This window comes from Pelmatolapia mariae, linkage group LG17, assembly GCF_036321145.2.
Source record: "Pelmatolapia mariae isolate MD_Pm_ZW linkage group LG17, Pm_UMD_F_2, whole genome shotgun sequence".
Taxonomy (NCBI): Eukaryota; Metazoa; Chordata; class Actinopteri; order Cichliformes; family Cichlidae; genus Pelmatolapia; species Pelmatolapia mariae.
In genome coordinates this window covers 20,215,331-20,230,998 of record NC_086242.1, presented here as the reverse complement: position 1 = coordinate 20,230,998, position 15,668 = coordinate 20,215,331, and the positions used below count along the sequence as shown (strand labels likewise).

The following is a 15,668-nucleotide window of genomic DNA, read 5'->3' as shown; positions in this document are numbered from 1 at the left end:
ATCAGATGAAGGACTAAAACTGAAATTAAAGAAACAGTCTATTAAATAAATATGTTATAAGTAAAAATTAAATAAATAGATACAAAAAATTACAAAAATTTGCAAAGAAATAAATAAAGTGAAAATATTTATCACACAAGAAAAATAAACATGGAAACAAACGCAATATCTAATTTAACGTATTGTCACATTAATTTAATTTAATTTATGCCCATAATTAATTTCAAGTTTATTTGAGGTACATTTAATGACTTTTTAATAAACTAAATCCAATATTCATTTATTATCTTTTTTTCAATATTTACAATTTCACTCCTCCACATAAGTGAAATTGCAGTATGCACAATTTTTTGTGTGCATACTGCATTGTGAGATTGTGAGATCAAACTTTAGCTGGTTGTGTTTTTAAAGTATCTCTGTGTTACCTTTGACTACCCAAAAGAGTTATTAAAAATGAAACTAAATCTGGGTCAAAGCCACCGGCTGGTGCTGCTGGAGTTCATGTAATGCTGCAATGGTACAGTTTGAGCTTTAACTGTGGGTTTCGAGCAAAAACAAAACTAGTGCAGCGATGAAGCAACAATGAGGGTTTTATTTAATCACCACCAACAAACGCACACACTCACACACTCAGTAGTGTATTCTGCCTTAATACTGATGCTACTTAAATAAACTAGTGGTTTGTTCTGCCACTAAAAATGGTCTCTGGGAAAAGCACCATTTCCTGCTGATTAATAAGTCAGACTTCCTGCAGCAGTTTTAACTCTTTTTAAACTTTACATCAGAGAGAAATAGTAGATTTCAAGCTGGCAGACTGTAGGTTTCGGCTTCTTTCAGGGTAAGATCATTTTGTTTTCCATCAAACTGGCCGACAAACAGTGTTACACGGGTCTGCGCGACAGATGTTAAACTGCAACTAAATAAAGAGATGCTGGTGTATCGTTGAAAAGATTACGCCCACAAAAAGAAAGAAGCCCATAAAAGAAAGAGTTGACTAATATAGAAAGAGACCAAACTTTGCAGAAGATAAACTCTAAAGTCATGTGATCTTTTCAGTTAAAGGTTAATGGATGCAATCATTGAAGAACTTCAGATGTAGTTCAGAAATTGAACATTTCTAGATGATGTCACTGGATTGCTGTTGGCACTGGAGCAGGTACTAAGGAACAGAGTTCATTTGAATGTATTATTTCATTTAGTAATTAAAACCTTTTACATTAAATGCATGAAGATGATTTGTTTGGGCAAAACAAAAGATTTCAAAGCACTTTTGTGTTTCCCTCTCAAAATACTAGAGTCACAGTTTTATTGTCATTGTCAGACAGACCTCACACAGGCGACAGCTTTAAGAAGACTATAAGAAGCCTGTGCCATGATAAAAAGCCTGAAATGATTAATTTCACATACTTTGAGACTTTAAAAGCCTTTCACATGTGTTGTAATTTTGGGAGCCAGCGTCCACAGACCTGCGAGCATTGCAGAAAGAGGTTAATGATTTATTGGAAGTGTATCTGATATTGGTTAAATAATGATTCTGTGGAGGAGGCTCCACCCACACTTGTCAGTGTGTTCCCCTGATCATTAACTGGAAGTCGTGTCTGTTTTTGCAGGTTGATGATCTGATGGCTCAGAAGAGAGCTCTGGCTGAGTACCTGGGCGTCTTCCAGGCAGCTTCTGTGATTGCCCACGCCAGCTGTTGATCCCACACCCACCCCTTCATCTGAATAATGACCAATAATTTGGACTTTAAGTCATTAGCTTTTTTTTTTTTTTGCTCTTATTTGTTATCTTCGTATGTATAACTTGGTTAAACTGCCACAGGTTGACCATTCAGTTCCACTTTTACAGTTACTTATTATTTATTTTCTTATTTAAGACCATGCCTCAATCCACTGCTCCACTTAACTGAGTTATATTTGTTTTGGTAGTAAATTAACGTGTGCTATTTATGATTTATTTATCTTATTTATTTTTTTTGCTGTTATTTTAAAATTGTATTGTGTTTGTTTAAATAAAATCAGAATTTTGCTGACCCAAGGTTTAAAGTCTGTTTGCATGATGAGCTTTTTGTCTTTTTCTAACAGAAAAATATCTCGGTCCAATCTCCTCAACCACATGTTATATGAATTCATTATCAGGTTTCACAGACGTTGAAAGCTGTTCACTTTGATTGCAATCTGATACTGTGAATAATAGCAATGATGACGACATTCTGCAAAACAGAAACACCACAGTTGTTTCCATCAGATAATGATGCAGCAGCGATGCACATAACTTGCAGACAAATTATTACTGTTTAATATGCACCACATCACTACTGACCCACCTACGGTTAGGGTTAGGTTAGATTAGGGGAAAAGCTCAGATATATTTAAAAACCTTTAAAATGACTGGAAACCCCTATCTACAATTAATACTAGGGCTGGGTATCGTCACTAATTATTAGAATTGATTCATTTCCGATTCACAAGGTTCGACTCAATTCAATTTTGACTCAGACAGTCAGAAATATTATAATTCTGATCATTTATCAGTATTGACACTTGTAAGACTTCATCAGAGGTGCAAGCATGACAGCAGATGCCTTTGTGTCACGCAGGTGGAATGGACTCAGTTGCAGACAAGCTGAATTTAGAATGGAAGTCACAAGTTTACTTACAATCGCACCAGGTGAAACTACAGTGGCTTGCAAAAGTATTCGGCCCCCTTGAACTTTCCCACATTTTGTCACATTACAGCCACAAACATGAATCAATTTTATTGGAATTCCACGTGAAAGACCAATACAAAGTGGTGTACACGTGACAAGTGGAACGAAAATCATACATGATTCCAAACAGTTTTTACAAATAAATAACTGCAAAGTGGGGTGTGCGTAATTATTCAGCCCCCTTTGGTTGCTCATAGACATTGCCTGATGAGTGCTAAAGACTAAATAGAGTGCACCTGTGTGTAATCTAATGTCAGTACAAATACAGCTGCTCTGTGACGGCCTCAGAGGTTGTCTAAGAGAATATTGGGAGCAACAACACCATGAAGTCCAAAGAACACACCAGACAGGTCAGGGATAAAGTTATTGAGAAATTTAAAGCAGGCTTAGGCTACAAAAAGATTTCCCAAGCCTTGAACATCCCACGGAGCACTGTTCAAGCGATCATTCAGAAATGGAAGGAGTATGGCACAACTGTAAACCTACCAAGACAAGGCCGTCCACCTAAACTCACAGGCTGAACAAGGAGAGCGCTGATCAGAAATGCAGCCAAGAGGCCCATGGTGACTCTGGACGAGCTGCAGAGATCTACAGCTCAGGTGGGGGAATCTGTCCATAGGACAACTATTAGTCGTGCACTGCACAAAGTTGGCCTTTATGGAAGAGTGGCAAGAAGAAAGCCATTGTTAACAGAAAACCATAAGAAGTCCCGTTTGCAGTTTGCCACAAGCCATGTGGGGGACACAGCAAACACGTGGAAGAAGGTGCTCTGGTCAGATGAGACCAAAATGGAACTTTTTGGCCAACATGCAAAACGCTATGTGTGGCGGAAAACTAACACTGTACATCACTCTGAACACACCATCCCCACTGTCAAATATGGTGGTGGCAGCATCATGCTCTGGGGGTGCTTCTCTTCAGCAGGGACAGGGAAGCTGGTCAGAGTTGATGGGAAGATGGATGGAGCCAAATATAGGGCAATTCCTTTCTCTGTAAGGCAGAAAACCAAAACACCTCTCTCCCTAGCCTTGATAATCTAATGTTGTTATCCATTGTTCTTCCAGTGATGCATATTTGGTTTAGCATATCATGTTCAGGACTCTCTGACCCAGGGACTTATTCTAATCATAATCTGTGTGTGTGGAAGGTAACACATTCCCATGTGTCACCTTCCAGCAGGACAACGACCCTAACCATAAAGCCAGGGCAACAATGGAATGGTTTAAAAAAAAACATATCCATATGTTAGAATGGCCCAGTCAAAGTCCAGATCTAAATCCAATCGAGAATCTGTGGCAAGATCTGAAAACTGCTGTTCACTAACGCTGTCCATCTAATCTGACTGAGCTGGAGCTGTTTTGCAAAGAAGAATGGGCAAGAATTTCAGTCTGTAGATGTGCAAAGCTGGCAGAGACATACCCTAAAAAGTGGAAAAGTTCAAGGGGGCCGAATACTTTTGCAAGCCACTGTATATACAGTGCACGGGACAGGGATTTCCAGGGGATGGAGGGGAAACGGGTCCAAAACACACTCCACACGGCCACTACTCACTCTCCACTTTCACACTCTTCTTCGGCACTCACGCTCAAGTTCTCTCCACACCTCACTAGCAGACTTAGGGGAATGGGTCAGGAACCAGGGACGGGTTCAGGAATGAGAGTTACTCAATAATCCAGCGAAGAAGGATTCTGAGACACCATCTCAAATAGCAGCTCAGGCAGTCAGGTAATCATGCAGATTCACAGCAGGTGGGTGACTACAACAGGTGCGTGGGCCAGGGGCGGAAGCGCAACCGAGCTCCGCCCAAGCAGACAGAGGACAGACAGGAGACAAAAGCAAAAACATGTGGCCTGAAACTAGGTCAACCAAGGAGACACAGAGACCATGACACTTTCTGTCAAAGTAACTGAGGATAAAACACAGAAAAAACATGAAGGAGGTTTTCCTGGCCTGGCTTTTTATAGCAGATAACCGCCTTAAAAATATTCTGCAGTAGATCAAAAACTGAAGAAAACCATGAATCAAGATGTGAACATTACCTGAGGCTGCTGAAGTGAAGCAGAGCAAAGTTATAGGGGTTTTATTAGAGACACAGCTAACCGTTTTGCAATTTAGCATAATTTAAAAAAGTTTATACTTCTTCAGTATTGAACAGCAGAAATTAGGCTTTCTTGTCATCATTTTTGAAAAAACAAACAAACAAACAAAACAACGGCCAGCAGCTCTGTAAACAATGGTAGATCGGTGCATAATAAGGAAGAGAATAATGCAGAAAACAGAGATTTGAGATGGGAAACTGTTCTTGAAGTACACTGAGAAAGGGAGAGAGCTATGCAGAAAGTGTGATTTTTATCGTGGTGGAAGAGGTTATGTTGGAGAGTGACAAAAACCTGCAGCTTCAGAATCTTTTGAACTGTGGGCCTTCAGCACCAATGACGTGTCCGTGTCAGGTGAGAAAGCCGACATCTCACGGATTCTAATGCATCGGGTCCACTATTGTGTTTACATCTTTGTGTGGAATCCATTTACCTGCTCTCATAGAGCGATAGAGCAGGAGGAGGGAGGCAATTAGGGATGGGGATGAATGGACCGAGGTTCATTCAGCCCCATCCCACATGCAGGGCCTAGGGGCTGGGCACACTGAACAGTGTTCATTCAGCCTCACGTCTGGTGCCGGTGCCCACTTCTTAATTTTAAATCGCATGTTAAGGGTTCATGGGAGGGGCTCAGCTGACACTAGCTGTTATCTGCCAGAAGGCTGTCTGCGCCATGCCCCTCCCCTGTTTTAAATTCACACAGGTGTAAAAACAGGTACTCACAGACACACACTATCTTGGGCATCTGCGGCCTCAAAAAATATGTTGTATTATTAGTACTGTGTGCTGTTCAGTAACATTGTCATTTTTATTTATTTATATGTTGGTTGTTGCTGTGGTCTTTCTGCTGTTCTTTTCCCTCTCATGAAGTTGTGAAGTAGATTTTCAGTATTTTTTTCTCTTTTTCTTCCTGTTAGCTTTCTCCCCAACTTTATTTTATTTCCTCTTCTTCTATTCTGTCCCCTGGGCCCTGTTTCAGAAAGCTGGTTTAGTGCAAACTCTGAGTAAGTATACCCTGAGTTAACGAAAACTCTGGGTTTTCGGTTTCACAACGTGAGTTTAGATTAATTCTGAGTGAGTTACTATGACGACACACTCCGTGAAGCTAACCTGCCCCCTAGCAGGTTTACTTCAACTAACCCTGACTTTCTCCGCCTCTTTGTCGGAAACCTGACTGTAGGAAGTGTCAGACATGGCGTGCCCCTTCCTTGAAGAGCCAGTAGATGTTGAAGCCCAAATTCTCCGCAGAGCTCTCCGCCGGGAGAGAGTGATTAGAGCGCGTTTGGACATTTTATCATTTCCTGATGATTTTCTGTGTGAACGTTACCGTTTTTCAGCACAATCTATAATTTATTTGAATAACATCCTCAGGCCTTATATTGCTCATGTGACACATCGCGGACATTCTCTCAGTTCTATACATATTATTTGTATTGCACTTCGTTTTTTTGCAAACGGGAGCTTTCTGTATAATATTGGTGACGCTGAGCACGTTTCCAAGGCTACCGTCTGTCGGGCAGTCAGGAATGTTACAGTTGCACTGAAACGTCTCCTGTACTCGTTTGTGGTGTTCCCCGGTCATAGACCCACAAGATTTATCAAAGAGGGATTCCACAAAATTGCAGGTATCAGGATGAACAAAACCTAATTCATGATGTGGTGATACTTGAACTACTACTTAAATTTTACATTTATTTTCAGGGTTCCCAGGCGTGATTGGCTGTATAGATGGCACTCACATTCCAATCATTGCTCCTTCAGTAAATGAAGGAGACTATGTGAACAGGAAGTCTTTCCACAGCATTAATGTACAGGTACATAGTTCCCTGTAGCATTTCAAACTAACAAATTATTTCGTTATAGTAATGGATGCTAATTTGTGTTCTCTGCACTGTGAAGATCATATGTGATGCTGCCAACATTATCACAAATGTGGAAGCCAAGTGGCCAGGCTCTGTTCATGACTCACAAATTTTTCGTGAATGTACACTGAGCACAAAATTTGGACATGGTGAGTTGAAAATACTTTAAAATATATAAAGACCAATTGCTACAGGGACATTTGAACTGAAGTGTATCCTTCTGTCTTAGGAGAGTTCACTGGCTACTTGCTTGGTGATAGGGGGTATCCATGTTTACCCTATTTGCTTACCTCTTACCCTGACCCTGAACCGGGCCCACAGCAGCGATATAATCTGGCTCATTGCAGGACAAGAGCCAGAGTTGAAATGACTATCGGAATGCTTAAGGCCCGGTTCCAGTGCCTTCAAAGACTCAGGGTCACCCCAGAAAGGGCATGTGACATTATTGTGGCATGTGTGATTCTTCACAACATTGCCACAATTAGAGGAGAACACTGTCCTTCTGAACCAAACATCAGCAGTGATCCAAACCATGAACATCCTGACCCTCCCACGGACATACAACATGGAAGAGCAGTCAGAGACACCATATGTCACAATCATTTCCTTTGACCCATCACCTCAACATGTTGAAAGAAGAATAAACAGATTTTTTGTTCAACTGGCTTTATTGGTCGTCTGTATTTCCTGTACACAAAGTATTAATAAGTATATTATTATGTTGTTCAAACACTGAAATAATTCGTCCATCTCTGACCACTTCACCCACCCTTAACTGATGTTCCAGCAGTAAAATCTCAATCTTGGTCTTTTGGATCTGCTGCTTGAAGTGTTCCATTTCCAAGTCGCATTTTTTTATTTTCTTGATCAAATAGGTCTTGTACAGCTGCTTTACAGGGAGCTATTGAAACACAGAAAATAGCATTGACATTCATAGTACATGCCTACTTAGGTTGGTTGTAAATCAGTGCTGAACATCTTACTGAGGAAAGGTTTGTTGGAGAAGTGGCTGGACCCTCTTCCTCTGCATTTCCATCATCACTCTGTTGGAGACATAGAAAGTCCATGGTTTTATTATAGTACCACATTTTATTCAATTGTTATATTTTCCATTGTAAGATGTAAACCTCATAAAGTGTCTCTGTTGCTTCCTCCTCTGCAACAATGTTTCTTCATTATTTTCCTGTAGTAATGAAATTAACAACATTGCTGTTCTACTGTAAACTCATATAATCTGTGTAGTATTAAGAGTACTCACAACTGCATGTTGGTCTGGCTCAACAGGAGGCTGCACCAGACGCAGTACACCATCACCATCAACTGATAGAATATGAGGTTTATACAGGTCACTTATAACTTACAAGGGACCAAATGGCAATTAACAAACATATACCAATCACCTTACACTTCATTGTCATTATGCTCTCAAAGACAACCAAGACTGAGGGAAGGCAAAATCAGTAGGAAAATAACTTCACTACAAAATAATTCATTATGGTAAAGAGTTTATCAAATGAATGAGTAGCACTGCAAAGGTGACTGTGACGAAAGGATGTATGCACATCATGTATTATTTTGAATTTACCTCTTATGTAGGCACTTGTGTCTTGCGGGGTTATTGACTCAGAGGATGTCCCCGCAGAGATGCCTTCAGCCACAGGGCGCCCACTGTTTTGGCTGAGGGCCAACTGCTCCGCCTCTGTGAGTGGTGGTGGTGGAGGACCCCCACCTGTTTTTCGGGCCTCCGCTTTTTTTCTGTTGGCTATAACGAGTCACATTTGAGCATACCGAGTAAGCAAATATGTACTTGTAATGTGCTCAGATAATTTCAATAAGTGCTTACAGAAAGAAAATTAATGTAGCCTCTAACTGCAATTGATTTACATAGGACAAACAGACCAAGCACTATGGCTCATAATACAATTACACCTTACCTGTTTGGACTATATTTTTATATTTCATTTTTACTTGCTGCCAGGAACGTTTGGGGCCTGTTGGGTTGCACCTGCGCTCACATCACATCACAAAATAAAATGTATAAACTAAAAAATAAAATGAAATATAATAAAATAACGTGTTAAATGGGTGGAAATCCCTAGATCAATGTTTAAATTAACACTCACGCATTGACTCTGTCGGCTATGTTTTGCCATGCATGCTCTCTTTCTTTTGCAGCTGAGGCTGTGTTACTTTTTTTCCGCAAAATTTGCATGTTATCGGCATATGCTGCCATCAGAATTTCGGCCTCAAGCGCTGTAAAATACATTGACCGCGCCTTCTTTCCCTCCGTCTCCATAGTGACTCGCTTAATCTGTGCTCCACTAATCAGGGCTTTATGTATCCTCGTGCGCGCGCTTAACATGGGGTTAAAGCAACTCCGCGTTGATTGAACTAATTGTTATCAGCCTTTCTGAAACCGAATATTCCGAGTTGGACAGTTCGGGGTTACTCAACCCTGAGTATCATTTTTAACTCTGAGTTTTCTAAACCTGCTTTCTGAAACAGACCCCTGGTCTTGTCCGTTGTTGTTGTAATTACTCAAAATAAAAAAATCCTAATAAAATATGACTATAAAGTGGACCATTATAGCAAATGCTGTAATGCTCAACTTGTGAAAGTGAATGACTTTTTGGCCTTCTGACAACAATTCTAATTGCTACACTGCTGGACGGGGGGGGATTAGAGGTAAAGCTTGGGTTTAGTTACCATCTGACCTGTTTGGAGCACCCAAATGAAAAATCTTTGAAAAGAAAAGCTGTAATGGCAACATGTACAAGATCTTTTAAAATGTAACATCTGAGTTTCTGGAATGAGCATGTGGCTCAAACAAAACTAACTGCAGGCGTTTGCAGAAGTTGAGATAGTTAAAGTCTTAAATGCTCAAGTAGATATTTACCTGAAGTCTGTTTATTTGGTCCATAGTTAAAATATATAAACTCCCATCTCGACTGTCAGAAAGTTTTAATTCAGTTAGAACTTCTCAGAACTTCAGAACTTCTCTATCCTGAACCAGTTTCTTGTCAGCAGTAACATCTGGGGTTCCACAGGGCTCAATTTTGGGTCATCTTTAATTTTCTTTGTACTTGATCCATTGTGATACTTATATATATTACATACATACATATATTGTATGACAGTTTCTTTAAAAGTCATCTTGGAGAAAGTGTGTGGAGAGGACAACTTTAAAATCTTAAAGTGGGTCTTTACTGCATCCATTATCCTCCTCTGTGGTCTTTCTTTTTTCCTTCTGCTTGGCAGAAGGAAAAAATGTTCAACAAAACATGTTGAACATGGAGCTCCATGTTCAACATGTTTTGTCCAGTATGTCCACTGTCGCTCCTGTGCACATGTCCAAACAATCTTGGTTATTTTTTTGTTGGTGCTTCATTGTGTTTGATGACGTTAGTGATCTAAAAATGTTAGCCCACTACTGAGGCTAGAGCAGAACAGAAGCGTCACTTTGTTGAATTTTGCAGAAAATGCAGAGTGAGTTTAATTAGTCCATGACCTAAAAATACCATCCGCACTTAAAGTGGTCCATACGTGAAGTGAAGTGCCCTTGGATGGAAAATCTTTCAATAAATTCAAAAGATGCATCTAAATTCAGCCACTATTTCTGAGGTGGTAGCGAAACAAGTGAAACGTAGTCAATGAAAGAAACCCCAAACTCTGCACGGTCGCGGTAAAAAGTTTCCCCGTGCAGGATCATCTCAGTTTGTTACACCGGAGCCGGAGCTCTTAAGCCTGATTCAGTTATTTAACTTGAGAACAAAATGTGTAAAAGTGAAAAGATTATGTAATATGTGTGAGACTTATCTGAATAGGAGGTTTCACTAGTGACACATGTAAATGATGTGGGAGTGTACAGGACATAACTGCCCACAATTACATGCTATACAATCTCTAATTTATACTATTGATTTCAAACTAATAAAAGGTTGGATTTAAAGATTCATATTTACCTGTTTAGATTCACAGGAATAACTGTAGCATCAATTGTTCTCTTTACTGGAGCTAAAAGACTGGAAAACACACCAAAATATGTATTTACATTGGGGTGTCTACAAACTTTTGGTTGTCCAGAAATAAACGTGGAATGTTACATGTACTTCTGTTTCTGCAGTGTCACATTAAAAAACAAACAAATTCTTTCAAGAAAGAAACAGAATAATAAAAAAGGAAATAACGGATAAGACAAAGAAAAAAGCAAGTGGTACTCGAGATATTGGAAGAGGACAAAGACATTTTCTAAATGGAAATACGCTTATGTGTTTCCTGAGACATCACGGTGTATTCTCCATCTCTGAACCAATCACACAGGGAATTTCCCCCCACCTGATGATGTCATGAAGAATCGCAGGAAGGATCAGCGGTTAAACTCTGAGCATAGTCATTCACACCTACCTACCTGCACACTAATAACAAATACATATTTTACAAACCTCAGCTTAGTCGGTCACAGATTTTCACACCTACAAGGAGGAAAATCTGTTGAGTCAAAGTAAATGAGAGTTAGTTCACAGGTTAATTAAAACATTCATTAATTAAAGACTGAAAGTGACCATCTATGCAAGCCCAAGTCATGTTACCAGCTTTGTTATATTACTGTCTTTGTGAGAACTGTCACGCAAACACAACCACAACACAAAGGTCATGACTTTACAGACAGATATTTCATAATAATACAATAACACACACCTCATATCACCTTGGCTTGTTTCACAACTTACATCAGAAGGTGTGAAAGGTCTTTCGTTCCAAGACATTCATGTTCCTGAACACAAAGTTCCCCATTTTTTTTTCTTTACCTCAGCGTGATCTCACATTTACTGACTTGTGTCCATGTATGAAAAATTTATATTTTCCACTTTCAGACGGTTAAAAATTTCACATGTTGAGACTGAAGGGACGGGCAGTGACGTCATTTCCATGTAATTTCACATTTCACACAAGAGATGTTAGTTGGAAAATATTTCAACACTGGAATTCAGAATTTTTTTCTGTATTTTTTTTATCTAAACCTTGTTACTCTAGGTTTAGATTAAAAAAAATCATGGCTCAAAAGAGCTAAAATACAACTGTTGCTATTTTTTAAACTTCTTTTTGGTTGCCAGGTTGATGACAAATTATATACTTCAGTTATGAAATGTACTTCCTGTTGACTTAATTAAGAGACTGATAGGTACCCTGACAATCACAAGGCACCAGAATGGAATTGACCTCTAACTTTTTGTTTTTAAACTCAGATAAAAGTGAGGTTATTGTACTCATCCTAAAAGTCTTAGAAATGGGGTATCTGACCAAATACTTACCCTGGATGGCATCACCTTGGCCTCCAGTAACACTGTAAGGAACCTTGGAGTCATTTCTGACCACATATTAAACAAATATGTAGGGCTGCTTTCTTCCATTTGCATCTTGTCTCAGAGTGACACTGACAAACCAGTTCATGCATTTATTATTTCTAGGCTGGATTACTGTAATTCTCTATTATCAGGATGTCCTAAAAACTCCCCGAAAAGCCTTCAGTTAATCCAAAATACTGCAGCAAGAGTACTGACAGGGACTAGAAAGAGAGAGCATATTTCTCCTATATTGGCTTCCTTCACTAGCTCCCTGTTAAATCCGGAATCAGATTTAAGACCTTGTAAGACTGCAGGCTTATTTGTTGTTCCTAGAGTATTTAAAAGTAGAATGGGAGGCAGAGCCTTCAGTTTTCAGGCCCCTCTTCTATAGAATCAGCTTCCAATTTGGATTCAGGAGACAGACATTATCTCTACTTTTAAGATTAGGCTTAAAACTTTCTTTTTTGCTAAAGCATATAGTTACAGCTGGATCAGGTGAGTCATTGAGTGTTTCTTCTTCACTCCCCCTTTTTCACTCACTGTGTGTTTACCAAGTGCTTACTCATGTGGGGTCATATACTTGTTGGGGTTTCTTTCTAATACTGTAGGGTCTTTATATGATGATATAACTGGGGTGGCTGTAGCTCAGGTGGCAGAGCAGGTCAGCCACTAACCAGAAGATTGGTGGTTCGATCCCAGGCTGCTCCAATCAGAATGCTAAATATCCTTGGGCAAGATACTAACCCCATGTTGCTCTCCGGAGTATGAATGTTGGATAAGAAGTATTTGTGTGATTGGGTGAATGAAGTAGTTGTATAAGCACTTTGAGTGCTCAGACAGAGTAGAAAAGCGCTATATAAGAACCAGTCCATTTACCATTTATAAAACACCTTGAGGCGACAGTTGTTGTGATTTGGTGCTATATAAATGAAATTGAATTGAACTGATCTCATTGCTTTGGTTGCTAGCAAGTTGCTTACTTAACATTCTTATAATTTTATTGAGTTTGTTCTTAACTGCAAATAAAAACACTGTATATAAAGCAGAAGAAAGTTAGGATACTAACAAAAATAAATGATAAAAAGAAAAAGAAGCAAGCATCTATTCAATTCAGACAGCCACAGCTTCAACATGAAGTCATAATGATGATTTCGTTCTCATTAGCTGATCTCAGTGCAGTCAGCACTTGCAACCACATGTTGGTGTGAAATAAAAAAAAACTTTACTTCTGTTTTCTATATGAAGTTGAAAAATTTAAGCATAACACCAGTAAGGAACTTTCATTCATCTTCTGCCAGCCCTGTGGTTTATGATTGTGTGGGTTATTGCATGAAGTAATAGTGTGTAACCCACGGCATTCCCCCCACTCCACCCCAAATTTAACCCCACATTAATGAAATACGTAGAAACTTTTGGGTGTCCATACGATATTTCAAATAAATGACTGAAGGTGTGAAAACAGCATCTGTGGGCCTAAACCTTTCAAGGAAAAAGAATATATATTCACAGTACACTCGCTCTTCCTTCTGGACTGAGCTGCCACCAGTTTTGGCATTGTGGTGTCCTGTGTGATGCGTGAAGGGGTTACCCCTAAACCCAACCTAAGAGATGGGACTTTTCTTACAAGAGAAAATGTGATGATGACTGAAGAAAAAAAGGTCCAGGTTTCTCCAGAGTTTAGAAACTCTGAATCATCCTGTGTCAGATGGCAGACAGAGTCAGGCTTGGAAGAATCAGCCTGTGTTCGCACCTTCTGAGTCAGTGGGCAGTCCTGTCCTGAGCTGCAGACCACCCTGCACATAACCTTTCACACACAAACATATAAAAAAACGCTTTCTCCATGAAGTAAAAGTAAGATTCACACGTGGTCCTGACCACTCATACTAGCCTGAACAAAAATTTTCTTTATTTAGGGGAAAATCACAAACTGTATATAAAAGATGGATGTCGCAATCGCAATCATTAAAACCACACAGTTTTGTGGACTACTGCTTTGACTCTTTGGGTTTGCATTTCATCCATGTCCTGTCTTTTTTCTTTTCTTATGAAGACACACGTGACCATATTTGGAAGAGAGTGTCGCCCAAGCACATGCAGCTAGTGCTGCATTTAGCTAGCCAGCTTGATTATAAGGAGATTTAGTTTTAATTTGCTTTGTTAATAAATGAGGAGCTGAAAACAGCGGAAAACTAAATTTAATCAACTGAAACATCGCTTCTTTAGAACATCTTTAAGTACAACTAAACTAAAAATACGCTTCATATGATAAATGCTGAGTTTTAAAATAAATATCTCCTTGCATAACTTTTAATAAAACAATTATTAGATTTAGAGATCAAAAATAGGTCTTATAGTTTGAGTGCTTAAGTTGGCTATTTTGACATGGGAGTCAATGACACTGCAGTTCCTTTAATGTCCACTTAAGACTGGCTACAAAGTGACTCTATTTCCACAGATTTCCATGTTAAAATGGAATTGAACTTTCAATTCAACTCTATTTATATAGCGCCAAATTACAGCAGCAGTTTGGAAGGCTTTGTTTTTGTAAAGTTTCAATAGACTCAAGGCGCTTTATATTATAAGGTAAAGACCCTATAGTAACACAAAGAAAACAGAGAAAACCCCAACACTCATATTACCCCATATGAGGAAGGAAAAACTCCCTTTTAATAGGAAGAAAACTCCAGCAGAACCAGGCTCAGGAAGGGCTGGCCATTTACCATGACATTTAAATGATTGTCAATGATGAATTTCTATTGAAATTCAACTGAATTTCCCAGGAAAGGTCTTACATTTTGAAAGCTTTGGGCTTTAAAGTTAAAACCTATTGTAAAGTTTTAGGTTTTTCTGATCCAGTAAAACATTTTCAATTCATAAAAAGCCATAAAACTTTGACCCCAACATTGTAATTATTTATTATAAAACTTGAAAATGTCACATCCAGCTTTGTATTGTTAATCTTTTAAATAAATATAAAATCTGTGCATATAGTCCTTAGTACTCCCAGTGGTTTAGTAGCTTGCAAAATCATTTTTAGCAGCAATACACCAAAGTGTTGGGGGTGAGTGGACAAATAACAAATAAACTTGCTTACAGCCTGCTACAAAACTAGTTTCCCCCATAACTGAACAAGTATGGTTTGATTGGAAGGGCAGCACAGTTTAGGTTTGCAAAGTTGCATCTGAACAAATCACAAGACTTCTGGAACAACGTCTTTTTGGACAGATGAGACCAAAGTGAAGAAGGACATAATGCATTTCACCACGCCCGAATCCAATTTTACCAGAAAACCAAACACAGCATATCAGCACAAACACCTCATACCAAGTGTCATCACAGTGGTGGAGGGCTGCTGATTTAGGAACCTCATAGTCAAAGTGTTCTAGAGTCACATGTGAGGCCATCTATAACACAGCTAAAGCTGGGCTGAAACTGGGTCTTCAGTAGGGCAATGATCTCAGTAGCAGCAAATAGGCAGCAATAGCCCAGTCGAAGTCCAGACGTGAACCTGACTGAAATGCTGTGGTCAGGGAGCTGGGCATAAACAAATAACCACAAAACCCAGTGAACTGAATCTATGCTGTAAAGAAGAGTGGGCCAACACATCAATGTGAGAAACTGATTAAATCACACAGGAAATCATCACTTTGGTGTA

At 39.2% G+C, this 15,668-nt stretch overlaps 1 protein-coding gene, 1 long non-coding RNA gene and 1 pseudogene across 2 annotated transcripts; 1 reads left to right on the top strand and 2 right to left on the bottom strand.

Annotated features, from left to right (window-relative positions):
• The window catches only part of LOC134615929 (NACHT, LRR and PYD domains-containing protein 14-like), an 851,239-nt pseudogene that overhangs the window by 693,865 nt on the left and 141,706 nt on the right, over window positions 1-15,668 (bottom strand).
• Window positions 5,999-7,280, top strand: LOC135932138 (putative nuclease HARBI1). Its single transcript, XM_065469475.1, has 4 exons — window positions 5,999-6,073; window positions 6,489-6,620; window positions 6,706-6,817; window positions 6,898-7,280. The coding sequence occupies exons 1-4, from the start codon at window positions 5,999-6,001 to the stop codon at window positions 7,278-7,280; spliced, it is 702 nt and encodes a 233-aa protein (XP_065325547.1).
• LOC134616032 (uncharacterized) lies at window positions 7,353-7,827 on the bottom strand. The gene is made up of 3 exons (XR_010091387.1): window positions 7,796-7,827; window positions 7,652-7,711; window positions 7,353-7,569 (listed from the first exon to the last, which is right to left on the bottom strand). It is a non-coding gene; the product is annotated as an uncharacterized LOC134616032 (long non-coding RNA).

Bases quoted from the DNA above. Each gene is read 5' to 3' on its own strand.
- LOC135932138 (XM_065469475.1), top strand. From the start codon at position 5,999: ATGGCGTGCCCCTTCCTTGAAGAGCCAGTAGATGTTGAAGCCCAAATT. The intron at 6,074-6,488 runs GTGATTAGAGCG...ACTACTACTTAA, and splicing joins GAGCTCTCCGCCGGGAGAGA to ATTTTACATTTATTTTCAGG. The intron at 6,818-6,897 runs GTGAGTTGAAAA...CTTCTGTCTTAG, and splicing joins GAGCACAAAATTTGGACATG to GAGAGTTCACTGGCTACTTG.